Genomic DNA, 25,796 nt, shown 5'->3' on the forward strand with positions numbered 1-25,796 from the left:
CTTGCGACATTTGATTGCAAATAATCCTTAATAAAACAATCCCACGAACCGTATCGATATGAGTCATATTCGCTAATGAGAGCAGAAGTGAGGGCTTTGAGTCGGAAACCGGGCTTATAATAAAAGAATGATTCAGTATTTGATGAAACTCCTGCAAACAACGTTGACTGACATGACCACGTCCATTAGTGGGAAACCAGCGTTAAAAGAAGACAGGTGGGAAATTATGAACTAGGATTTAAGTACATAAATTGAAAATTTTTGCCGTCGCATAGTTATCCTGTAATGTACGGGTTTTAGTAGCAGCAACGGTTTTTTGTAGAATGATAACTTCTGCTTAATACTTCTAACAAAAAATAGATCAAAACGATAAATAACTGTACACAGTATCAATCCGGCTTCCGTAATGTTTATGTAACACGAATCCGGCATTACGAAACAGCTGAAGTTCCTACGTTGTGATAATATGAGGACGATGAACGTCAGGTTCCAGGCAACTGTTTCAGCCCGAAGCGTGATATGAGAAAAACTAAATTTGCTTTCTATCTTCAGTTATATAGCGCGTGAAGTGAAATATAATCATTGGTATGAGTGAAAAATTCATCCGGCTTCATATGCATAATAGTCTTCAGAGGTACCGTAAACTAATCAAGAGCAAATTGTTAAAGCATTTTATGCCTTTAGCGATCCACAAAAACTTTGAATACCATTCGTAAAGCTGCCATTAAGACAGAGTTTTCGAACATTCCCGCAGTTTTGGGCGTTTTCATTTCAGTTGTCTTTATGGCGATTGGATTAAATTTTCATTTATTCATCTTTTCGTAAATTTGAGCTAGTAACTTGAATCTTCAGTTCGATTGGTTAACAATCTTCTGAAGCATCTGATGCCTGACACGCTTGGGGTTGATTGGGCAGCATGCAATACATTTACAGCCACCATTAATGAATAATGCATTAAGTAATTTGAAAGGAAGTTGGTGAATTTCCAGTTCAGCTCAAATAGAATCAAAGAATTGAATTTCCAGTGTTTTGCTCCTGCGGTTACATTAAACGTTATATCTTGAAACCAACTAACAAAAGCTAATATCATTTGTCAAAGTGCAGAAGCTCTTCATCATTTGCCTACGGATCCAGGATATATAATCGGGATTTTCTTCACAATGTTAAAATGCGTGTATTTCATATTGATTGCGTCAATTCATTCTGTTGCAGCTTTTAAGGGTGAGTCTCCATGTGTAGATAACTATTTTAAGAGGCAGGTTTGTTTCTTTCATTCACGTATTAATCAGGGTTGCCTGATGGCGTAAAAAACGGCCATGTCCGCGAACAAAAAGGGCTGAAAAGGCCTATAACTGTCTATATATTATTATATTTGTAGGATCCTGTGTAAAAATTTCATTTTTTTAAGTTTAAAAATTTAATTAGGAAGTAACCCTATCATAAAATTTAGCCGGCCACCGCAAGTGAAAAAAAACTAAATCGCGAAATTTATCCGAAAAAAGACCGTCTGGCATTCCTGGTATTAATCAGGGTTGCCATATTGTCCTTATTCCGGACAAATTCCGCAATTTTTTTTCTTCAGTTGAGTTGGATAGTAAAATTTATGATGGCATGCATCTTTATAGAATTTTAAAATGTAATAAAATCAGGACCTACCGGTAACCGGTACCTGCAAATTTATCCGTAAATATTGAATTATTGACATTTTTGGCCATTTTTTATCCGCGGACTTGGCTGTTTTATAGGTCTACTGGCAACCCTGGTATTGATTGCGAGTATGATATAGTGGAATTTTTACATAAGAGGATTCTTGAACATTTTATCCTCAAGTTAGTTGTTCATTAACGAATGGTCTTCTCGAAAAAGACGAGGTTTTTGTTATATGTTGGTGTTGGTATAAACGCTTGAACGAAAAACTTATCGAATTTTCGCTCATTCATCCCCGAAAGATTATGAGAAAGAAACAATAGAGAACTTTATAAGCACAATAAGATTGGTACAGATAAGTGTATGATGACCTTATTTAGATTAAAATTTGAATATAAATAACGTATCATTCACGTTCTAAAATATAGTGGAATGAATATTTGTAATGGTATAGCCTAATCATTTACTTGTGCAATTGTCTAATACTTTTTTTTCAATTACCAAATAATTCTTGGCAGTTGCACAATCGTCCGCGGGCCAGCAGAGCAGCACTGCCATCGACAGCTCAATGTCAGCCCAATCATGCTGTAAATACTTTCGATAGTTTTGAATTATCACACCTTATAGTGTTGAAACAATTCAGACTCCATATTTTTTCTATGCATGTATCGTGAAAATTGAAGCTCATTAATACAAAGTGAATGATATCGCTTTCTTCAAATTTAGTAATTTCCCACTTCGATGTCTTGCAGATGATTCTTTGGAGATCCTGGCTGGATTGCCTTTAGTGTTCGATGGCTTAAAGAAAATACTTTGTGATGATGACGAAAAAGCGCTGGACGATGCTGCCGTCGAACATCTGTCATCAGGTAAGCATTTTATTTGAAATAATTTTTGTATTTTTCTCAGCTTCTGATCGAAAATTGGCTGCATACTCTAATGCATATAATTATTATAAAACAACCAAACAGCATAAGAACAAACGTCGACTTTTAAACCGCCTCTTTTTGCTTACAAATAAAATTTCAAATTAAAATTGTTTGAGTGCCAGTAGGATTTCACAAGTTACAGTACAAGAAATTTGGTACTGTTCCTTGATTAAAATATGATGCTCTTTGGTCCTTCTTTTCACTGGATACAAATTGAATTGTGAACATTTTAAAATGTCTATTTGTTTTGCTACCAAGAAATCATCGGTGCTTCATCGGTGCCTCTGCAGAGAGAGAAACGACAGTCAGATACTCCCGCAACTGACGCTATCAATCGCGCGGGTCTAAGTTAGTAAAGCACAGATATGAACTTGAAATAACTAATAATAAAATTGTAATATTTGCTCCTGTTTATGAAATTAATAATGTTTAGAAATAATATTCACATATGAGGCTTACATTGAGTCCTGTATCAGCTTCCATTTAACTTGGAAAACAAAATGGATAAAAGATGAATTTATTGGTTAAAACAAATTTAGTGCGTACCCAAATTCAAGGGTGAACTAATTTCAATCTTTTTTCTTTTGCAGCCTATTTAATCATCCTATTGACGCTGACAACATTGTTGATCCTGGTTAAAATATTTTCGAAACAGCTGTGTTTTGTATGGAATTTATTACCGAATTTTAGAAACCGACCTACCGACCCAGTAGTTGTCATAGAAGAAAACATTGAACAGGTCGTAGTGGAGCCAGTTTCCTTCATTCCAAGACTAGAAATATTTTGCGATCTATCCAAGAAGCAAGGATGTCTCACAGTCGTACCCAATGTCATTTCGAAGGAGCATGTAACTTACGACATTGAAGATGAGCAAACTTACTTTGATATAAAAGTGAACCTTCATAAAGGTTACTTCAGAAATACAAAGAAACGGGAAGTCATTCCAATGCATGGCTATTATTTCATGGATTTGAAGAATATCATCCAGGAACTGCTATACTCAAAGGACGAAGCTCAGTCGCGGCTTATCGAAGCTTTGCAGGATCAGACCGCAACAAATTCAAAATCAATCATTGATGCTGCAATAGCGCATCCTACTCCAAAGCCTCCTCCAGATACCGATTCGGACGATACTCTGCCTTATATCAGCATGGGAAGAATCCTTCAGATTCCAAAGGTTAAAGGGAGACAAATTCTCACAGTTGTAAATGAGACTTTGACCAGAAGTTGGGCAGGCCTGGTGCCTCCCAGAACATTCGAGCTGCATTCACCTGTCGAAGAGGAACGTTCCGATGGAAGGTCTGCTTCGCTCGGGTACGTGACAGGATCCAGTGGAGTATCAGTTGAAACCACTCCAAAAGAGGACTTGTCCACAGAAAGTTCGCTAGAAAATATTGTTCTCGATGAACGAGAACTGAATGAAAACGTTCAACTTCGAGACGCTTTGAAATATAAGTTATATAACAATGGAGAAGATTCTAATGGAACGGGGATTCTGCAAAATGAAAACGCCGAAAAACGTGCAGCAAACTTACTGGAGGACGTCAGCTGTAACAAACTGAAAGAAGATCTTTTAACTTCTAATTCAGAAATCGGCGTTGAGGCTGTGTCAAGTTTTCAAGATTGTCCACATGACTCAAGTAGTCACGTCTCTCAACAGGAATCACCTGCAGCTCAAGATGATTCTGCAACCGTCTTGCCTGCGGGCAGAGTTTCGTCCTCAGAGGCTGCCACCACCGCGGCGGCAGGGCCATCGCTCAACCAGGCTGCTCCTGGAGAGGTTGAGTCTCTGGCTACTTCCGATGTCCGGAAATTTTCGTCGGCGGAAGTAGAAAATCTAGATGCTACTCGGGAATAATTTCCGTGTCTGCACTCAAAAAGGTGCTTGAAATCATTTAATTTCTTCACAGACAAATTTTTTCGGGATAAAATTTTTTAATCGCGTTAAGAAGACCTTATTTTTATAATGACGTCGTTTAGGACATGTACCATCAGCCAAGTGTATATTAATTGTCAAATAAAATCACGACTTACGTCGAACCTTACTTTTTATATGCGAAATTTGTCTTTGTAATGAAAATTATCGCGTTGGATAGTTTCAATGGAGCTATCCGTTCATAAATTAGTGCTTCTTACAATATAATTCCTCAAATATTTCATCTGAGAGGATGAGAACTGAACGATCTCGGAAATCGCAAAGGAAACTTAAGGTTATTATATCCGACGCAGGAAATGCACTGTGAGTTGGTAAGCATTAAATTTTCGTGGGAGAAAAAAATTAAATTAATTTACTTAATTTTATTTGAATCAGCGTATTGTTCACATTCTAGAATAGGACAACATTCCTGAATGCTTAAAGGTCAACGGCGTCTAAAGATTTAATCTGGAACTTTTGATCTGTCCATCAAAATGTGGTCCGTGACCAATGTGCTTTTTCTCCATCATATACGGTTTAGGCTTCCAATGAAGTGAAATTTTTACTCAATTAACAAAAATAAATGCCAACAGTATAAGTTAGATTTGGACTGGGCAGCATCAGCAGAATCTTTGTCTTTTTGTTCCCTTGTCAAGCATGGAACTAATCCTATCAATGCTACTCTCGGTTCTGCATGAACGTAATAAGGTGGCAAGTGAAAAGGCTAACGACGCTGCCACTCTTCTTACTCTGACAATATGAATGTCATGGCGCACCTTTATGCTTCCATCAAAATCAGTTGGTTCGTAGTTGCATTAATTAAGGAAGGTAAAGTCCAGCAAATTGCAGAGACTTGGATATTTATAGCTACTAAAATGAAGGAATAGGAATAACTTCACTACTAAATTACTATCACCCCACCTCGGGTTAACTGGCGAATGTAGCATTCCCATTCTATTTCCTTCCCAAATTGAACGGAGTGATCTGAGGAGAGTGATCTGAAGGGGTTTTTAGGGAGTAGAAGTTCTACACTTCTCAGAGGAGACGGAAATGACGTGCTGGCGATCATCTCCAAACCTTGCAATAAATACGAGTGCGTGTTCTTCCATTCAAAATAGCTCAAATGCGAGATACATTGAAGCTCATGTCACTGCACCATAAACTCCCAGGTTCCCGTACACAACACAAGGTCGCACGACTATTGCCCTGCCACACGTCCGTGCATGCCGCAATGTCGCACATTTATTGCCCTGCCACTCGCCCGCGCATGCCACAATGTCGCACAACCATTGCCCTGCCACACGCCCGTGCATGCCGCAATGTCGCACATTTATTGCCCTGCCACACGTCCGTGCATGCCACAATGTCGCACGACTATTGCCCTGCCACACGCCCGCGCATGCCACAATGCCGCACATTTATTGTCCTGCCACACGCCCGTGCATGCCACAATGTCGCACGACTATTGTCCTGCCACACGCCCGCGCATGCCACAATGTCGCACATTTATTGTCCTGCCACACGCCTGTGCATGCCACAATATGTCGCACGACTATTGCCCTGCCACACGCCCGTGCATGCCACAATGCCGCACATTTATTGTCCTGCCACACGTCAGTGCACGCCACAATGTCACACAACCATTGCCCTGCCACGCGTCCGTGCATGCCACAATGTCGCACATTTATTGCCCTGCCACTCGCCCGCGCATGCCACAATGTCGCACAACCATTGCCCTGCCACACGCCCGTGCATGCCACAATGTCGCACATTTATTGCCCTGCCACACGGCAGTGCACGCCACAATGCACGGGCAAAGGTAAAGTTGTCGCACAATTATTTTCCATGTGGTCTGTTAATGTAACGAATACCCGATCGTTTAAAAATTTAATGAAATTTGAAAAAGTTTTTGATCACTATCGGTGCCATGAATAACAAAATTGAACGTAATTTTCTCGAATCACGACTCATATTTCTTAATCAACCGTAGTCATATTAAACAAAATTGCGATAACGTGTGACGACATTCACCCACAATATATGAACTTAATGGTTATAATATTATTTACCATCAACTACCAAGTCATTACATTGGAGGTAAAATATTTGAATTTGAATGGGTCCCGAGGATGATCTGTTCTCTCCCGAGAGTACAATAAAAGAGCTAATGTGAATGAATGAACCTATTCCACCTTTTGAAATAGATAAAATGACCACAGTAAATGACCAATATTCATGACTGATATTTGTGATTGGTTAGTCTTTTAAATCAACAGGTTTCAAAAGGGCCTCCAGAATTTGATAAATCTTGTTACGAGAATGCTATTTATATTTCGGTAAAAATAGGTGATATTTTTTTATATGCCTAACTGTTGCCACCGAAAATTGCAGTGGAATTGTTAGATGGTTCTCTGATAAATTCGTCCCGACTTCGATAAACTAACATGAACTTAAGCACGGCATTCACTGCCAAAGATTGAACGTAGTCAATTCTGGGCCACTGAAGGTATAGTGTTAAATATATTGAAAGATCTAGGTGGTACGGTGATGGACTCTCCCGATGGTCTCACTATTTCGTCAATCTTTAAGCTACGTTTGGATATGGTCTGTTGAATTCGGTAGTCAATTGCAACGTGCCATTTACTTGTGTTGGAGATCGCGTTCGTACCTGACAAGTCGGACCTGCATTTATCTGGGTGCTCATTTCAAACTTCACACTTGGTCCACAAGCTTTTCCGTGTGAAGAACATAAAGATGCATAGAAGCCTATGAAGGTAACTGCTTAAAACCACACCATCGGCTGTCCACATCCTCAACATAACACGTTGAAGGGAACAACCCACAGGTGGATTGCAGGGTCTTTTTTTTCCGGACAAATTCAGCGATTTAGTTTTTTAATCGCGTTGGTCGTAAAAAATACATGTTCATCTACCTTGTTGAATATTAAACGATTCAATGAATAGGAAAATCAAATTTTTGTACCGGAACCTACAAGTTTACTGGAAATTTTTGAAGTCCTTATTTTGTTCTCGGGCCTGGCCGCTTTTAGGCCATCTGTCAAACCTGGTGGGTCATGCAGCACTTAACGTGTCAAGCTTGCCGAAGGTATGTATGGCTAAACTGCACCTGGCCAAACCTCTTCAGGCCTAACAAACACAAGTTTCATGGGCGGCAAGAAGTTAAAAAGATGGTTGAAGTGTGCTGGTAGAGCCAGTCATTGGCTGCAAGGATGGTGGGAGTCGGGCTAACTAGAATAGACTAGTCATGAGTAGGTGAAGCCGGAAAAGAAACTGCATTGCTTCTGAGCGAACATGCTTCAGTATCGGCTGAAGACCTCCGGCGATATTATCTGTAGACAGTGTATTACTGGTCTGGATTACGGTGTTCCAGGGCAGTCAGTGGCTTCAAGTTCTGTGACTGAGCAAATTTACAGCATTGTGAGGCTGGGCGTTGGTCCCATGAGCTTGATTAATACTATAATTTGTGGCCTACGGCAGCGCTCCCGGTTATTCTAAGTTCGGATTACTGAGGCATCAGAGTCCGCGGAATCTTGTGACAGAAGGTTAGAATTAAATTGAAGCTACAACAGGATAGATCTTTTTCTACTTTTTCGTATAGGCTATGTCTTTACTTATAATAAGGTAGCTAAAAGCGTGATTGTACCCATGAATTGGGGTGCACACTCTAAGCAACTAATGGTCTCAAGTTGATAATTTCAAATTTCGGGTATAACTGTGATCTCATGTTAGATCAATTTTCAGGCCGGAAATAGTGTTGGAAGTTCTCATACTGATTATTGCAGATTTTTCAAACCTGTTATCCATAGAGGTTTGAAATTTATTCAGAGAAATGCGTTTCTTCATGTTCATATGTTGTTTGGTTTGCGAGTTAATTCTTTTCGTAACAGCGGAGCCGAGAGCCAAAAATGCCGGTAAGTTGCAACTTGGCGCGTCGCGCGTTACTAGTGTGTGAATACATTTTGGTTAGTTCATTGTACTAATTCGTGCGATTAATAATTGAAGTATTGGGATACTGTCATTCACTGGTAAGTTGTAGCGTGAGCTTTCACATGAAGTTTATCTTGCTGAGCCTTTGTGTAAATAATTGGATTATTTTTTTCCAGCCATAGATGTCGACGGAGTAACTGAGCAATCTGATCTGAAAGTAGAAGACCTCACAACTGAAGAGGAATTCGACAGAGGCCCAGTTAAAAAAATTGTTGATGTGGCAGGACAAGTTATGACTGCAGGAGGTAAATAATTAATTTAATTTTGAAGCAAAAGGTAAAATTGTTCAGACCTGTTCTTGTACTCAAAATTTTGAATTTGCCTACTACATCGTCTATAGGGAAGTTTAAATTAAAAATATTGCTTTTCGTTTGCAGCCGACGACTCAACTGGTATCTCTGATCACACTACGGACTCGACTGTTGGGAAAAAGAACGTCGTTTTGCTAAATGTTGACGAAAACGTGTACTGTAAGTAGATTAAGTTAGTCATTTTTTTGAACTTGGTCATCATGCACAAAGTTTACTAATGCAGGTTTCATTGAAGACCAGAGAGTATTTCTTATTGACAATTTTCTTAGTGTTATTCTCTATTCGGCGAATTAGGCTCTTGATAGGAAGTGATAAGTCAAATTTCAGGTTTCCAAGGGACATTTTATTATTATTTTACGAAGTTTCGAATGCAACTTCATTATCAAGTAGAGGAAGGGTTTTGCAGCACATTAATTTTAAATTTTGAAATGACGTAAGTACAAACATGGTTATTATGGATACAGATTGGAATCAAAGCTTAAATTGGATTGGAACTGTTTCAATTGGAACAGTTTCAACGTCCTGACAAATCCGGTAGTTTGTAAATTATTGTAATAGATGTCGACTCATGCTTGATGATGAGAGCTTCAGCTATCGCTGAGGAGGTTGTCAGGACGTTGAAACTGTTCTCGTAATTTAAGCTTTAATTTCAATCTGTATCATAATACTATGTTTGTACTGTCATTTCAAAATTTCAAATTCAGGTGCTGCAAAACCCTTCCTCTACTTGATAATGAATGAAGTTGCATTCGAATCGTCGCAAAATTATAATGAAATTTCCCTTGGAAACCTGATATTTGACTTTTCTTTTCCTATCAAGAGCCTAATTCGCCGAATAGAGAGAAGAGTACATTTTCAATAAGAAATGCTCTCTGGTCTTCGATGAAACCTGCATTGAAGAACTTCCGCCAAGCTACACAAAGTTTACTAAATAAACATTTGCATTCAAAATTGTGATATGTGCTAGGTGACGCTGCGCGGCTGAGGTTATTAAAGGTCTTAAATGCTAAATGTGGTCACAAGAATTATAAAATTATTCGGTTATAAATTTCTTTACCAAATCAAACTTTTTTTCAGTGATTCTAACTTTGGTCCCCGTCATCCTCGTTCTGTTCGGAATCTTGACCATTGTATTCCAATTCCGGCTAGCAGCTGCCATGAATTTGATGAGACGAAGGATGGAGGAAAGTCATGAATTAAGGGAGATTCACCCCGTTCTGTCGCCTGAACCCCGTTCTGACGCGGGCGACGACAACCGCGGTAGCGATACTGACAAGGGCAACAATGGCAGCAAGAGTAAAGCCAACCCGAATTCCGAAGAAATAGAAGATTCGGAGGCAAATGATGTAACTGACCAAACTTCCTTGAAGGAAACCAAGAAGCCTGGACCAGATGGAAAAGCTGGAGCTACTATTGTATCTGTAACGAGCCAAAGAGACGGAGAGGCCGAAGAAAATGTTACAAATGGGGACAAAGAAGATACAACCTCGAGCAATTCAGGCGATGCTTGTCAGGTGGACGTAAGCAAACTTGAAAAATTGGACGAGAGCAAGGAAGGTGCAGCTTTTGCGGGCTCGTGTGACGTGGACAATCTCCTCAAAAAGGCGGATACGTTTGCTGTTGCTATGGAAAACGGAAGTCCCAAGAAGGCTCCAGATTCCGGCGCATGTGCTGGTGGGCTTAAGATGGTCAAATGAATGAAGGAAAAGTGTCGGCCAGTCGGCAGATTATCAGCATAAAGTGTATTAAAGTGCGTTCCTCTCTATTCATTCTTATCTCGAATCTCTCTTCATTCTTATTTTGGTGGAATACTAGAAATAAATTTGAACCCTTTCAGATGATCTTATAAACCCAAGGTAGATTTTTGCTACGGAATTCTCGGATCTGATCGCATGGGTGGCAGGCGAAGTATTACAGTAGCAGATAGCGTAGATTGAACTATTGAAATTGTTCACAGAAAGCCATTTGCAGCCTAATCCGTTGTTCATGGAACATCTAGGGCACTTCACTTGGCAGAATTATCGGCAGAAAGGAAAACCGTGCTTCATGCCAGCAGAGCGTAATGACGTGGGATTGGTGTTCACAAGCTGGTTGAATATACAATTATGGGTGGCATGAACTCCCACTATTTCTTCAATTCCAACCATTGGGGGTGCCGTATGGCAATTGAAGGAATATGAATACAACACACTGCAAGGAGAGTAAGCAAATAAGTGCCGTTTGACAGCGGCTACCCGAAAATTATTACGAAATTACTTTAATTACTTTAAGTTGAGATGAATATGTTCTGCCACATTGGGTGGAATACAAGAGCTTGCTAAGATTTGAATCTACTAAATGGTAATCGGTTAAAGTCGAAATAAATATGCCTTCATCTTGTACAAGTGAAGCAAGAATTTGCCATGATCCTAGGATTTGGTTCCCCAAATACTGCAGAGGCCGACTTTGGAACAGTCGGCTAATTTGTGGTACGGTAGGTGACGGCGACTGCAGACTATACATCCATCGGCCTGGAGGGGATGGGCGCCTTGGGCGGGCATCTAGCGCTCTACTTCAAGTGCGTTGCCTTTCAATGCTTGCTAAATTCATCCAAAGATTCTCATGACACCCTGACGGATTTCACCTGAAATGGAACAACTGATTATTTTTCAGTAGGTTATGGACAATACTTTTATTAATAGGCTTGTTAACCATCAGACTAAGTATTATGCTACTTTTTCTATAGGGCATGTGTGGACGTTTAGACGCGGCGAATCTCAAATTATTATAATTTCCAGAATCTTGGTCAGGGTTCCTAATTAGCTGACAAACAATCCTGGATAGAAGTGCGTTTCGGTTCTTGATATCTGGCCAAATTAAGGTACTGCAACGATATACTGACCTGTTTTTCGGAAAAAGCTAGAATTGGTTTGTAACTTCAATGCATGTACTGGAGTTTCCATTCAAAACGGATTTTGGGGCAAACTAAACCTGGGTGAATGGACAGTTAGGCAACACACTAACCTGGTAGCTGTAAATCAAGTAGTCCTCCTAAACTCCAGCCGCGAGCGTCAGAGTTGCTGGCAGCGTTGGCATTTCTGTCCCCCTTGTCATCGTTGTAATTGATCACACTGTCTCTCATACCTTCGCCATTGTAATAGTAATCAAAATTATCAACTCTGTCTAGGTTGGGGCTGAAATGTTGACTGCTTTCATGTCCACTTTGTCGAACTTTAGAATTGCGGTCGAGTGGAAAGTCGCGCCTTGAGAGAAGACCACCTTGCTGAATAGAAAAATTAACCTTTAGGTAGAGAAAGCACGATTACATGTCGTCTTAATTAAGAAACCTTTCCAGCTAGCATAAAATTGAAAAATGCTTTATTTTCTACGCAAATTGTAGCAAACATTGCCATGTTTTTTGAAGGAAGTGAACATCAGAAAAAAGGGGTTTTCCTTTAAAGAATTTGAGTCCAGCAGCTATCTCAATCAATCGTCAGTTATGGAAAGATCGGGTTCCAAAGGCCGGATCCCTTGTGAATCAAGTCACGAAAAATTCAAGAATCGGCAACAGGCCATGGGCATATTTTCTTCAATGCAGACGCTTCTATTCTAATAGACTGGTATTAAAAATAGGATGACGGTATTGATGTGTGACAGCTAATGAATAGGATGACCAATCATGCGATGTTGAACGGGTATGTCTTATCGCTCCTAATAAGCAAGTGGATAAAACCATTTAACTCAATATCATAGATGATTAAATGCAGGTTTATTAAACTTTTCGGTTACGATTATGAAGATCAAAATTTCCTCACCCGTCGCTCACGGGGCAGCTTACTGGCGCCGTGCGGAAAGACCTCGGGACGCGGAAGCGGCAAGTTTGCTGGTCGAGGGCCGTAACTCGGTGGCATGGTATCTGGCAGTAGTGTGCGAGCGGACCCATTATCTTTGTTGTTTAGTTTTATAGCAATGAGATCTTCGTTTTTCGTGCTAGTAGGCACTCTGTAAATTTCCAGGCCGTTGAAAGTATGAACTCGTTCGGGTAATCGAGGGGGCGGGAGGAGAGGTGATTCTGGGGGTGAAGGAGCCACGGCTCGCGGTCTCAACGGCAGAGGTCTTTTATGCGAGTAGTCCCTAGCGCGACCTCTGTGATACCGTCTCTGTCGGCTTCTGTTGGGCCTGTTCCTAGCCCGGTTGATAACATCAGTCTTGCGATATTCATCATTGTAATCATCGTCAGGGTCTTCCATGAATGCCTTGTCAAAATATTCTTCGCTGGTCGGTAAGTCGTAATTCGGATGCCGGCCGATATCATCGTCAGATTCGCTATTTCTTAATTTAGTACCTCTTTCCTTTTTGAAATCAGGTTCATTTTCTGTTCCGTCAATGTCATGATAGAATTCATCATCATTTATATCGTATATAATTTCGTCGAAAGCGTGAATTTGTTTAATATCGGGTGGAGTGAAATCTTGGTTTTGGGGAAAAATTTCAATGACTGCCCCGAAATGGTTCTCACTAGAAAGTTTATTTCTTGGTCTTTTTCTGTTTCTGTCGGTTTTTTGTCGAGACTTGTTACGATTTTTGCGCCTAGGACCGTTGAAGGTTGAGTGGGGTGGCTTTCTTTCTTTTGATCGAGTTCGTTCTTCGTAAGGAAAAGAGCTTTTATCGTCTATAAAATCACCATCTAGTAATTCGTACGAGTTGATTACCTGTAGAAAGTAGAGACAATTCTTGATTCTATTTACGATGCTTGAATAAACTTATAATGTAGAACAAAGATATGTAAATCGAGTTCATTTATCGCAAAATTGTTATCGATTGCCTTATGAAGATCGAATACGTGAATGCTTATATCATGTTAAAAAGAAGTGATGTGATATAATCGTAGATGTAATGGACCAGCTTCAAGAATTATATTAATTACAGTATAAGGGTTAAATTGCAGATAATTGAATTTCGCGAGTAATTTGCCACACGAGTTATTAGACGAGTTATTTATCGCACGATTTAAAAAAATGATTAACAACTAAAATATTCCAAATATTGTATTTAAATAAGTACACGCAAATGCGCTTAGCTAACCTTGGGAGCTTCTTGCGGTTTCACTTTAGTGACAACTCTAGGCCCCTGTTCGTGCGAGAGAGCCTTGACGACGTCTGAGGGAATGGCATCGTGGTAGGGAGGCCCCGCCATGTGGTGCACGCTCAGCTCGTCCACGGTCTTCTGCTCGCGCGAGTCCGGAGGATTTGAAGACTTGGGCGATGCTCGTCTGCGAGGACCGGACGCATCAGGGGACTTGCCCGGATACTTGGTGTGGTAGTACGGACTCTCCTGCGTTGCAGAAAAAGGATGGTGCACAAACTGGTAAAAATGATCGGCATTTTATCAAAGTTAGATACGTATGAGTAGAAGTGTGTGCACAAACATTCATGTACACATTCTGACCTGAATAATGCATAATGAGTTCCATCCAAGTCGGGAATATATAAAAGGTAAGAGTCCATTAGGCGAAGACACATTTACCAAATAATAAAGAATAATTATTGCTAAGAAGTTGACACTCAAACGCATTAAGTAGCGTAAATTAATTAGTGTAACTCACCAGTGATGAAATTTTTTCTGGTGAAATTTCTTGACTTTTATATCTAGAAGCCGGCCGGAGCTGTGCTTCCTTGCTACTAAGTGTTTCTGAAGATTCACTGCGATGAGATTTTGGAAAATGATCGTACATCTTGAAGCCCTTGTACGGATTGAAACTCTCCTTGCTATCGTCATTTCGCTTAGTGATTTCCTCTTTCTTAATGTGCTCCCGTCTGTCTTCTCTGTCAGCTGAAATGTCATAGTACGTTTTTTCGGTCGTCACCAATGGATTATGACCAGTCTCATTTTCGTGTTTCTCTGCTGAGGGATCATATCTGTGGTTTTTGTGCCTCTCTTCCTTGGATTTCCTTTCGTAAACTGGAGGGCTATAGACATCGCCATCAAGGTTACTTTGCTTGCCGTCTTTTTTACTTTTTTCGTCGGATTTGTTGTAACTTCTTGCAACGTGTTTAGTTCTCTCATGAGAAGGGTTTGGATCCTTTATACGCCGATCTCTCCTCTCATCGGATTTGTCGTGCATGGTTTCTCCATCCTCTATTGCCGAGTCGAAGTATACACTTACATTAAAAATGCCTTTGTTCCTGTTCTGTTCTTTTGAACTTTTTTTGTTGCTTTCAACACTTTCTTGAGCAACATGAACCTCGTTCTCCACCTTAGGTGTTTCTGAAGATTTTACAAACTTATTGCGGTATCCATACGGATCACGCTTTTTATGGTCTCCCGTAGACGTGTCCTCATGATTACTAATGACATCCCTAGGCTTGGGCACGTTTTCCGTACTACGACTGCTAAAACTAGTATTCTTCTTGCCAACTTTTTTGTGTTCTTTAGAATAGATTTCAAAAGATGGATGATGGACTGTTGGTGCATCACCAGAAATGTCAATATGTTTAGTCGGATCTTTGTAATCCTTATGAGTCACCCCTTTTCCAACTTCAATACTTCCAAACACCACCGAGCCTAAGAATGGCATTTTATTAAAATCTGTGGAGCCGATTGATTGTGGATTCTTTGGTATACTAATACCCAGCTTCTTGAACTCTGGTGAGTTCACGTCAATGAGCGAGCCATCTTCCCATCTAAGTTCTGGAGACGCATGAGGAATGAGGCCTTCTGAATTTGGAATTGGTTCTTTGGAACTGAATTCAATTGGATTAGAAGTTTCATGAGATTTTTCTGTCTGTATTTGATGATCATCAAATGTTGTGTGTTCATGTGACACACTTCCGAAGTGAGGAGTTGATATTGTTCTATCATTATCAATAGAACTTTGCCGAGACCATTCAATAGATTCTTTTTTCGGTCTACTTTCCGCGCTAAAATATTCTGGGGACCGGTCGATGCTTGGTTGTCTTCGTCTGAAGCTGCTGGTTTGGGTGTACTTTGGTCGCTTGTTCATCAAGGAAGGGTCAAGTCCTCCTCCCCCTCCGTCAAATATTGGGCCATGGTAAGGCCCATTTCCTGGCCTTCTGTAAACAGGAAACATTTTATTTTTTAATGATTAAATTTCAGATGAAATAATTTTTAAAATATTTGTCGCTTCTAATCTTATAACGCTTCTAATCTTATATAATCTAATCTCCCCGTGAACCAAATATTCTTGAGTTAGCCGAGTACAGATGATCCGTGTAATTCGTATGTGAGCAAAGCGTCCTCATGATGACAAAAAAATAGAATTATTTTAGCTAAAAGTAGAATATTATGTTTGGTCTTACAATAATTCATGTCCTACCATTTAATATTCAATGAGTTGAATTGTCTCGTACCTCCTAGGACGGGGCTCCCACTCAGTGAGCTCGTCCTCCCAGTTTATGGGGACCACTCGCCGCGAGCCGTGACTGCTGACAGCAGATGGCTCTTGTGGTCTGTTCATTGTGATGGCTGCTATCGAGGAGCTGTAGATGGCGTTTAAAATGGGCTTCTGAGGAGCTGAAGGCTTCGGAACGTTAGCTGTTGAAGCATCAGCTGCGGCCGATGCGCGAGGGCGCTCTTTTTGTGAAGTTTCATATGTTTTAGTTGCTCTGGACTCGTGTGAACTTAAGTTCCAATCGTTGAAGTCTCTGGCAAGTTCTTGGGGTGTGAGAAGTGTATGTTTCTGATGGACTTGTCCAAACATCTGTGAATGTAACCGCTTCAGAAAATACTCCGATAAAGTCATTTTCTCAGCGACCGGTAGCGGCTCAACTGCACCTTCATGAGCCGTCGTCGATGTTGCTGGCTGCTCTCCAGCGAATGCCTGAGGAGTCGAAGCACTTGAAGGTAGAACGAACACCAGCAAACACCAGCCTACAGCCAACATTTCCTGCAAAAAATCATGGAGTTATTTCAGATAATTTTCGCAGGTTAAATCAAGAAAGCAGAAGCACGGCCTGTATCATAGGAGAAAGTGGGGGGACAGTAGGACATGGGCACAGTAGGACACCTCAATTATTTTATATACTAATTAATAATATTGAACGACCGTTTGAGGTAGTCATAGCACACAAGTTAGTGCATTGATTGATGTGGTAGAGGTCTAGACATGTTGCCCTGTCTTGCGTTCCTCAGTGAGCAACATTTTGTTTTAGGTAAGGTAAAAGTGAGCCAATATTATTTTGTAATAAATATTAAATATTTTGCTTTACACATCAAATGTTATAGGAGTGGCCATTTGGTGAACTAAAGCTTTCCTGTGTGATTAATTGCTATACAATAGATTAAAAACTAATTACATATGATAAATAGTTACTTGGTTCATCAACATTAAAATGGTGGTCAAAAGATTCTTAAATGATGTTCTGGGGGTACAATGGGACTGTGTCCACGTGTCCGGACTTTTCAATTATTCAAGCCACTACCTTCCAAAGTGAAAATGAAATTGTACGCTCGCATCCAAATATTTCTTGACAGAGACACCCGGCTTTTCGTCATCTTCACCAGAAGAACATTTTAAATTTTTACATAATTTATCTGATGCAATAGAAGAAGAATTAGTGCAGGGAAAAGGTTCAAAACTCATTCCGGCCGTTGCAGAGAGAACGAAAGCTCCATGATTCTATTCTTGTATAATTTGGTTTCACTAAGCCATATTCATTTTATGTACGCTGGAGATGGAGAACAAAGCAAAAAGACGAAGATAACAACTTTTAAATATCTTAGTTGCGTCATAGAGAGAATACACAACGTTTTTTATTTCCTGATGTAGCTGATCTTGTATCAGTCAGCATGGGAGACTTCAAGTCATTCCGAGCAACCCTACTAAATGCGGAAGATCATAAAGACATAATTATAACCTGAAATTTGACTATAATTTTGATGATATCATAATTACGTATAGTGTCCCAATGTACCCTACGGACTGTCCTACAGCACCGTGGGCCGGGCTACTGTGGGCAATTTATATTATTTCATTCTGTATTTTCATTATTTCTAGTCTTTATTCTTTCACACACAGAAGCAACACAGCACGACTCAATAGAAAGAGAAAAATAAACATGCTATTTAGAAATAAATGCTTCCAGGTGAAAGGCCTATACAAGCTATAAAAAAGCTTCGCAGGCGTAATAGGTGACGAGTATGAACATAATAGTGGCAACAAGGACAAAAAAAAATAATACAAATATTACATTCTAAAGTAAAGGCAGTACATAAGTAAATTGTCACAAGAAAAAAAACTATAAGATAAACAACGTTAAATTAATATTGAGCAAGAATATGATCACGAAATTTTGCCTTTAAAATGGATTTGGAACAGTTTATTCTGAAGTCATCAGGCAGTTCATTAAAATGTTTTACACAATTAAAAACAGTACCATTTTTCTCTACCTCCAAACGGACGGGTGGAATGTTGAGACGAACGCCTCTGGTATCATGGAAATGATGAGGAACAAGAGGAGCAAAAAAAAAACTTTCAAAAAGACGCTGATCATGAAAAAGTGCCCTATTCATAAACTGTAAAAGCTTAAATTTGTACATGTCGTCGAATTTCAAGATTTTTGACTGTCTATATAATTCATTTGTACGAATCAATGGTACATAGTTAACATATCGAACCCTAAGGATTGACCGCAGTGTCCTGTTCATCAACGTGATAACCGTTTTTTTTTGTATAGATAGGCACTCCACCCCATATTACAAGGGTATTAGAAAATTTAGATAAAAACAACGAATAGAAGAGCGTTCTTAACGAGGAGAAAGGCAAGACACTTGATAGAGCATGTAACACTCCATGGGCTTTGCTAAGTCCCTGGTAAACCGAAGTAATATGTTTTTTAAAAGACATTTTATTGTCAAGGATTAGGCCTAAATAACGAAAATCGTCAACCCATTCTAAAATTGATCCATTAAAAGTGATGTTCCGAGGGGCGACAACAGGTCTAGACGCAAAAAGCATCAGTTTATTTTTATCGGTGTGTGCCACTAACTTATTTACTAACAGCCATCTTGACAAGTCTGCTGACAGATCCGAAATGCTATCACATGCTTCATCGTAGGTACCTTTCGAGATATAAAAAACGGCATCATCAGCAAAAAGCTTGCAGTTCGCATTAAAAGAAGAGGCGATATCATTTATGAAAATATTAAAAAGAAGAGGCCCCAGAACAGAGCCCTGAGGTACTCCAATCGTGATTGGTCTTGAGGGCGATTTGTACTCACACAATGAAACATATTGTTCCCTATTGGTTAGATATGACTTTATCAATGCATAAAAAGGCCCTCTAATGCCATAACGGTAGAGTTTGTTCAAGAGAATTTGATGGTTCACGCAATCAAAGGCCTTTTGCAGGGCAAGAAAAAGAGCAATACAGTAATTTTTTGCATGGAATTCCTCAAGTAAATCTTGGACTAAGTAAAATATAGCCATTGTAGTGTTGGTGCCCTTACGGAATCCAAATTGACTATCAGATATTGAAGAAAATTTGTCAAGGAAATTCGTAAGTCTAGAGTGAAGAATTTTTTCAAAAATCTTATTAAGGAAGGGCAAGGTAGATATGGGTCGATAGTTGCATACGTTACTTGAGTTGCCAAACTTAAAAATCGGTATGACACGAGCATGCTTCAGTCAAAGGAACAGTTCTGATCATTGCTTAGGTACTTAGCATTGTAACCAAGGATTTGATGCTTAATTTTATTTGCATTTTGCATTCTATAAAGGAAGGTAATTGTGTTATTTTCAATTTAATTTTTTTGGTCCATCGTTCCCAACTTTCCCCTATTGATTTGACCAGTGGGAATTATTATTGATGTCACACTTGAAAATAAGGTATGTGCATAATTTTTGGCATCGCGCTTGATCACACGTTTGTGAGGTAATTGTCTGTGTTCATGAGCCACGATCATGCAAAAGTTAAAATTTTGGTTTGGCTTCACATAGATCTTTATTGTATGAAAATTCAGTGATAAAGGCTGTTGAACTGCCTGATAGACAAGAAAGTGATCTGAAACAAAACTACACTCAAGGCTAGTCACTTACTGCCTGAGCTGTATTGCCCCATATCAAATACAAGCTTTCTCGCCTAAAAAACATTCGAAGGTGAGAGCCATGCTGCCCTGGATCCACCAGCACGTGATGACGCTGGTTACCCCTCAAAAAAATATCTCAACATGTCAAGTTTTTGCCGCTTGCGCACGTTTTCGACACGCGTGGCGGGAAGACGAGTCAAGTTTCACAAGCTTTAAATTATAAAACCAGTGTACAATTGTGAGATATGCAATAAATTAATATTTTAAAACAACTTGTCAAAAATGAAATAACACTTCAAATCCCATCCTAGCTTCACTGAAAATTTCTAGATCTATCAAAATAAAGAATTAGCATGATTTATTTGTTTTGGGGTGAATTCTTCTCAGCTAAATCTAGAATCGCCAAATTTTTCATGAATTTCAGCAGAGTAAGTTTCATCGGAATCACTCAAATCACCCCTCTAAACCCTGACTTACTCTTACTGTTAAAGTAGAAGGGTTGCGAAACAGTAATAAAAGTAGATTAGAAATTTTTATGGCGTAAAATTCAACTGATCGTAAGGGTGACTCGTTTGCGCGAATCAATTTTTCTGTCACTTTTGGCTAGAATAGAAACCTTTACACTCTGAGCAATGCCGTTATGTAGAAGAGCTATCATCGGTAAACGGTTAAGTGTTGGTTGATATACAATTAATTTGTTTGAATTCAACTGCCTCGTTCGTTAATGTTGAAAATTGCAGCTAGCATTCTTTATTCAAGTTTTAAACACTTAATGACCAACGCGAAAACCGTTAAATGTTCTTTTGGAAAATAACATATCTTTGACGTCAAAGTTACGATTAATAATGCGAAAGATAATTTCATCCATTAAATTTACTCATTATTTACTCATTAATCAAATTAAAGGAAATCATTGAGCAAGTATGACTTGTAGAAATTTGCGATAATCGTAATTAATGAGACAGTTTATTCATTAGTTGAATTCAGTCAAATAAAACTCATAAACGAGCTCGCAGGTTTTATAGAAATGTAGGTCTTGTGAGGCCTGAAATGCCGGGCAGCCTTGCTTTCATACTTGTCCGCCAGTGTCCGGTCTGACGAGATTACCTCACATTTAGGCCAAACAACTCTCGCACCAGCTGAGGCTTCTTCTCGCTCATCCTCGTGTACTTTTGTAGGCCAGTTTGCTCATTTGATAGCTTAACGTCAAACCTGTTGACTTGGGACTGCTCAAATAGCAGAATCGTGAAATTCCGAAAATTGAATATCAGTTGTCGCTACTATTTTTGGTCTCGGTCACTGGAAATTATCTTAGTCGGAAAATATATTGGCTTAAAGATGCTCCGACTATCAGTAACTGTCTCATAGAAAGTTGAGGAATAAAAAAAGCAATGGAAGACAATCACTACAAGGCGTGTTCCAGACCACGAGGAACGTCGCAGAGAACTCGTTCTAACAGCTCCAGGGCTTGATTAACTCCGAGCTGCACGAGTTTCTTCCGCTGAAAGCATGAAATTAATCGGAGAAGATGAACAGGAAGAGCTCCTCTCCACAGCGAGTGAAAAAACTCAATAATTCATACTATGCTCGACCATGCAAGGCGCAAGTGGGGTTTTGGAATGTGACGTCGATAATTCGATGTGCTGTAGGCACATGGAATTAAAATAAAACATTGGTCTTATTCCAGTATAGAGGCATAGAAATAAAATTGTTTAGACGTGATTTTCATTAATTCGATAGACTTGGTGTAAAGTTTGTCAAAGAACCACGAACTCTTTTAAACCTGCAGGAAGATAAACTCATGACAGACGTTTATGAGGTCATTCTGGGTTCTTTATTTATCAACATTAAAGATCTTGATGTTTGCTTACAAACCTTAAGTTCTCGGTTACTGGCGGAATCTGTCGTTATCATAAGGCGCTTACAAGGTTTGATTTTGGTTCAGACTATATTCCTTTTAACCTGCTCTATTTTCTCCTTACTCCAAATATTTCATGATGATAATTTAATTTGTTTATTACGACAGCGGTAATTTCATTATATTTATGGGCAAGTTTTTGGGTGGTACCACAGATTCTCCAATTGTGGGAAATCAGACAAAATACGAGAAGTTTTCGACGTTATGATTATTTTTCAATGTTAGTTGGTTTACTGCACTATAAGTCTTACGATGGCACTGGCAATAACGTGTTTTCACGGAGACTTAATGGAGCCTGGAAGAGAGTCGTGCGTGATTTGCTTCCTTGGAGGCGTTTGCTTTCCTTGCTATAGGCATAGTAATTTTGCTTGGTGTTATTCGTGGATTGCTTATTATGAAGGCACTTTCTACAATTAAATCACGACTATTATGTTATTGAGATTTTTAGTTTTTTTTTTTTTTGCAGCGTTTTGCGTCGGTTGACTTACGCCGCTACGGAATGGTAATATGTGGGAGACCAAACGTACGGAGCGCAGAGTTACGTGCGAGCGTTGAAAAACGCGCTGATGAGAAAGCAAAGTTTTTCAATAGTTGCTCGATCGATTCCGTGATTCTGTGAGAGAAACCACTTTCATTTTACACGATAAGGCTAACTCAACTCGATGAGTTCAAGTGAAGTTAGCAAACCACGTGAAAAATTGAACAACGGATTTAGTTGTCGTGATTGAAATTTTCTAATGCGAAGAATTTTTTGATTAGAATTGATGGATGGCTTCAGAATCTAGCTTCAGATCATGCGCAGATTCATTGCATGTGTTGAAGGTTGGGACTTGTTTTACTTCTTAGTCAAAACTGCGCAATGTTCTTGAACTCTAGCACACAAATTAAAAAAAAATTTTATCAATTCGTGGGATCATAAAATAAGGTTTAAGACTAAATGTACAAGGTATTGCTCACTAATTTTCTTGTGAGTGGTTCTCGACCTAATCTTATCGTACTCTACTCTCTCGGATACAAGCTTCTCAGTTTTTTTCGGGACGTTTTAGAAAACGGGTTGAGCCTCGGGTGGGACCGGGTCGAGGCGCACTATTTTCTCCTGCCGGGACCACATTCTGGTCCCGACGCCATGTTCGCTCGGAGGGAAGTAAATTGTAGCGTTCCACTCAGAACCACCTAACGGAATAACTGGTTGGTCTACACATGGTTTAAATATAATTGAAGGAGAATTAACAGAATATAATCGTCTGAAGATTTCATTCGGCTATAAAGGGTCACCTTCTAAAAGTGAAAAACATTTTTGAATGCTTTAAGTGTATTTGGTTAAAGCAAATTAACAACACATATGAATTATAAATGTTAATATTACTTCATATTATTAATAGAATGTTTAATTGGATGCTCGAAAATTTTTTAAACGGCATATTTGTGAAATTTAATTAATTAATGAAGAAAGCCAACCGGATTACTTTCCCTCTGAATCATGCATGAATAAATTAGATAAGACATTTGTTACTTGGACCGCCAAGTAACTTTCTATCACTCGAAAGCCGCAATGAAGTGTAGAGAAGTAAAATACGTTAGACGAGCATCTCCGACACAGGTGAAGAAATGCACTTAAGTTTTTCATACGCGATCCTTTCCGCTTCAAGTAATATGTAAAAACCGACATTGGGTGAGTAAATGCGGCTCATTTGGCAAGCGAGTATAGTATTCATTTACATTACTAATTCGCATGGTAATTTGTGTGTATATAATATCATTTGCATGGTAATTTGTATAGTTATATTATTCGCATGGTAATTTGTCGTAGAACAGCGAGGGTATTCGCAGTAAAAAAATATTGTAAGCAACAAAACTTTATCGGAGCACATTTAGTTATTTTTTGTAGTAACAGAGCATCACTTTCTATATTGCCGATAGAAGGAACCGTTGCATCATTAAAATATATATTAATCCAAATGTATAGTTTCAGTTATTGCCCACTTACCTTATGAATTTGCATCATCTTTTCCGATTAAATATTTGTATCAAGAAACATATCATAAGTGAGTTAATTGCAAGGGAAGCACATTAAACATTACATAATTAAAAAAGGATCAAATCTTAACGTTAAACGGAAAAGCTCAAGTATAATTTAGCGAAAGTGCCGCGTGAAGCGCAGCTACAGAAACAAGTTCTCCGATGGATTTCGGTTAACAGAACCTCCCACTCCACACGCGAGAACTCCTGAGTGCCGACTGACTGGTTGACTGACTTGACTCTTCACAAGTTCACAGCAGTCGCCAGTCGCTCCGGCGTCTGGTCGTCGAGACCATGGTTGAACTATATAAGGTTGTCCTGTGGGGGCTTTATTAGCGGTCTACATCTACTACGTTTTATTCCTATGAATCAGTGGATTCGAAGGCCAAGGTAACTAGAGTTAATTTCACTAAAGTAGACAAACAGAAATTTGAGGGGCGGCTTGATGTAATTGGTCGGGTTAAATTAATACAACAACAATTGGCAATTGAGATTTATTTGATTAAGCTCACGTGACCTGCTCGATGGTGATGATCCCGGCGGAATTGGAAGACCAGGCCAGTGGTGAAGACGAGGTGCTTGGCTCGGTGGTATGCTCGTGGTCGCGTGGTGAGTAGAGACACAAGTGGTGAAGTTGCCCAGGCACGAGATTGAGCTTAGCAGAGACACGAGATTGGAGATTGACCGTTGCAGAGACACGAGATTGAGCGTGGCAGAGACACGAGATTGAGCGTTGCAGAGACACGAGATTGAGCGTAGCAGAGACACGAGATTGAACGTTGCAGAGACACGAGATTGAGCGTTGCAGAGACACGAGATTGAGCGTGGCAGAGACACGAGATTGAGCGTTGCAGAGACGCGAGATTGAGCGTAGCAGAGACACGAGATTGAACGTTGCAGAGACAAGAGATTGAGCGTTGCATAGACATATAAAACAACATGGGCCATTACTTTTTTTTTTTAATCAAGCCTAAAACGAAAACGACCCCATCAAATAAACCTTACATGTTGGAAACCTTAAAATTAAGTTCAAATTTAATCGGAATACAAGTAAATTTGTTTGAAAAAATTGTACGGCCAGGGAACTAATTTTTTCGCCATTGATGCGTAATCGAAAATAATTTCAAAATTTGAGCTTAGTATTTTTTTCTATCATTGATTCTTGAATAATGTTGCTTTACCACATAGATATATCTCACATTATCGAATGAATATATTCTTCATAATAAAAAGGCTTTCACATGATGTAAACTGGTTAGATTGCGTTCCCAGCAAATTATTAATCAGTATTACACCTTCATATTGCCAGACTTTTTAGCACCGAATCGACACTTCAGCGGACTCGGCTGCGAACTCGCCGGCGGACTCAAACGCAAAACCTAACTACACGCTCAACCGAAACACTCATAACTCCCACAATACTGAACAGATTTGCTTGAATTTTGGAATATAAGTAGTTATTATCGATACGCTGCGGCAGGAATTATTACAGATTTTTGGATAAATTAGTTTTCAATTAGAACTAATAAACGTATTTTTTGATCGACCGAAACACTCATAACTCCTACAATACTGAACGGATTTACTTGAATTTTGGAATACAAGTACTTATAATTGATACACTGCGGTAGGAATTATTACAGATTTTTACGTGACTTATTATTGGGTTAGGTTAGGTTAGGTTATGTTAGGTTAGGTTAGGAAATAATTCATGCAAAAATCTGTAATAATTCCCACCGCAGCGTATCAATTATAAGTACTTGTATTCCAAAATTCAAGCAAATCCGTTCAGTATTGTAGGAGTTATGAGTGTTTCGGTCGATCAAAAAATACGTTTATTAGTTTTAATTGAAAACTAATTTATCCAAAAATCTGTAATCATTTCTTCCGCAGCGTATCGATAATAACTACTTATATTCCAAAATTGAGGCTAATCCGTTCAGTATTATAGGAGTTATGAGTGTTTCGGTCGATCAAAAACTACGTTTATTAATTTTAATTGAAAACTAATTTATCAAAAAATCT

The 25,796-nt window shown here is 39.2% G+C and overlaps 3 protein-coding genes across 3 annotated transcripts; 2 read left to right on the forward strand and 1 right to left on the reverse strand.

Moving 5' to 3' along the window:
• The first annotated feature begins 595 nt into the window (after positions 1-595).
• On the forward strand, positions 596-5,117 carry LOC108679875. Its single transcript, XM_047882936.1, has 6 exons — positions 596-634; positions 1,105-1,221; positions 2,166-2,234; positions 2,400-2,516; positions 2,835-2,924; positions 3,167-5,117. Exons 2-6 carry the CDS (start codon positions 1,161-1,163, stop codon positions 4,432-4,434), a joined length of 1,605 nt encoding a protein of 534 aa, XP_047738892.1. The 5' UTR covers positions 596-634; positions 1,105-1,160; the 3' UTR covers positions 4,435-5,117.
• Positions 5,118-6,952: 1,835 nt separating this feature from the next.
• Positions 6,953-10,645, forward strand: LOC125177533. Its single transcript, XM_047882937.1, has 5 exons — positions 6,953-6,997; positions 8,253-8,422; positions 8,615-8,743; positions 8,876-8,968; positions 9,887-10,645. Exons 2-5 carry the CDS (start codon positions 8,341-8,343, stop codon positions 10,504-10,506), a joined length of 924 nt encoding a protein of 307 aa, XP_047738893.1. The 5' UTR covers positions 6,953-6,997; positions 8,253-8,340; the 3' UTR covers positions 10,507-10,645.
• On the reverse strand, positions 9,626-23,977 carry LOC108679874. The gene is made up of 7 exons (XM_018168609.2): positions 23,740-23,977; positions 16,159-16,694; positions 14,394-15,861; positions 13,874-14,122; positions 12,604-13,500; positions 11,813-12,071; positions 9,626-11,432 (listed from the first exon to the last, which is right to left on the reverse strand). The coding sequence occupies exons 1-7, from the start codon at positions 23,755-23,757 to the stop codon at positions 11,395-11,397; spliced, it is 3,465 nt and encodes a 1,154-aa protein (XP_018024098.1). The 5' UTR covers positions 23,758-23,977; the 3' UTR covers positions 9,626-11,394.
• Between the last annotated feature and the right edge of the window lie 1,819 nt (positions 23,978-25,796).

The sequence above is a fragment of the Hyalella azteca genome, unplaced genomic scaffold (assembly GCF_000764305.2).
Source record: "Hyalella azteca isolate HAZT.00-mixed unplaced genomic scaffold, Hazt_2.0.2 contig11639, whole genome shotgun sequence".
NCBI lineage: Eukaryota > Metazoa > Arthropoda > Malacostraca > Amphipoda > Hyalellidae > Hyalella > Hyalella azteca.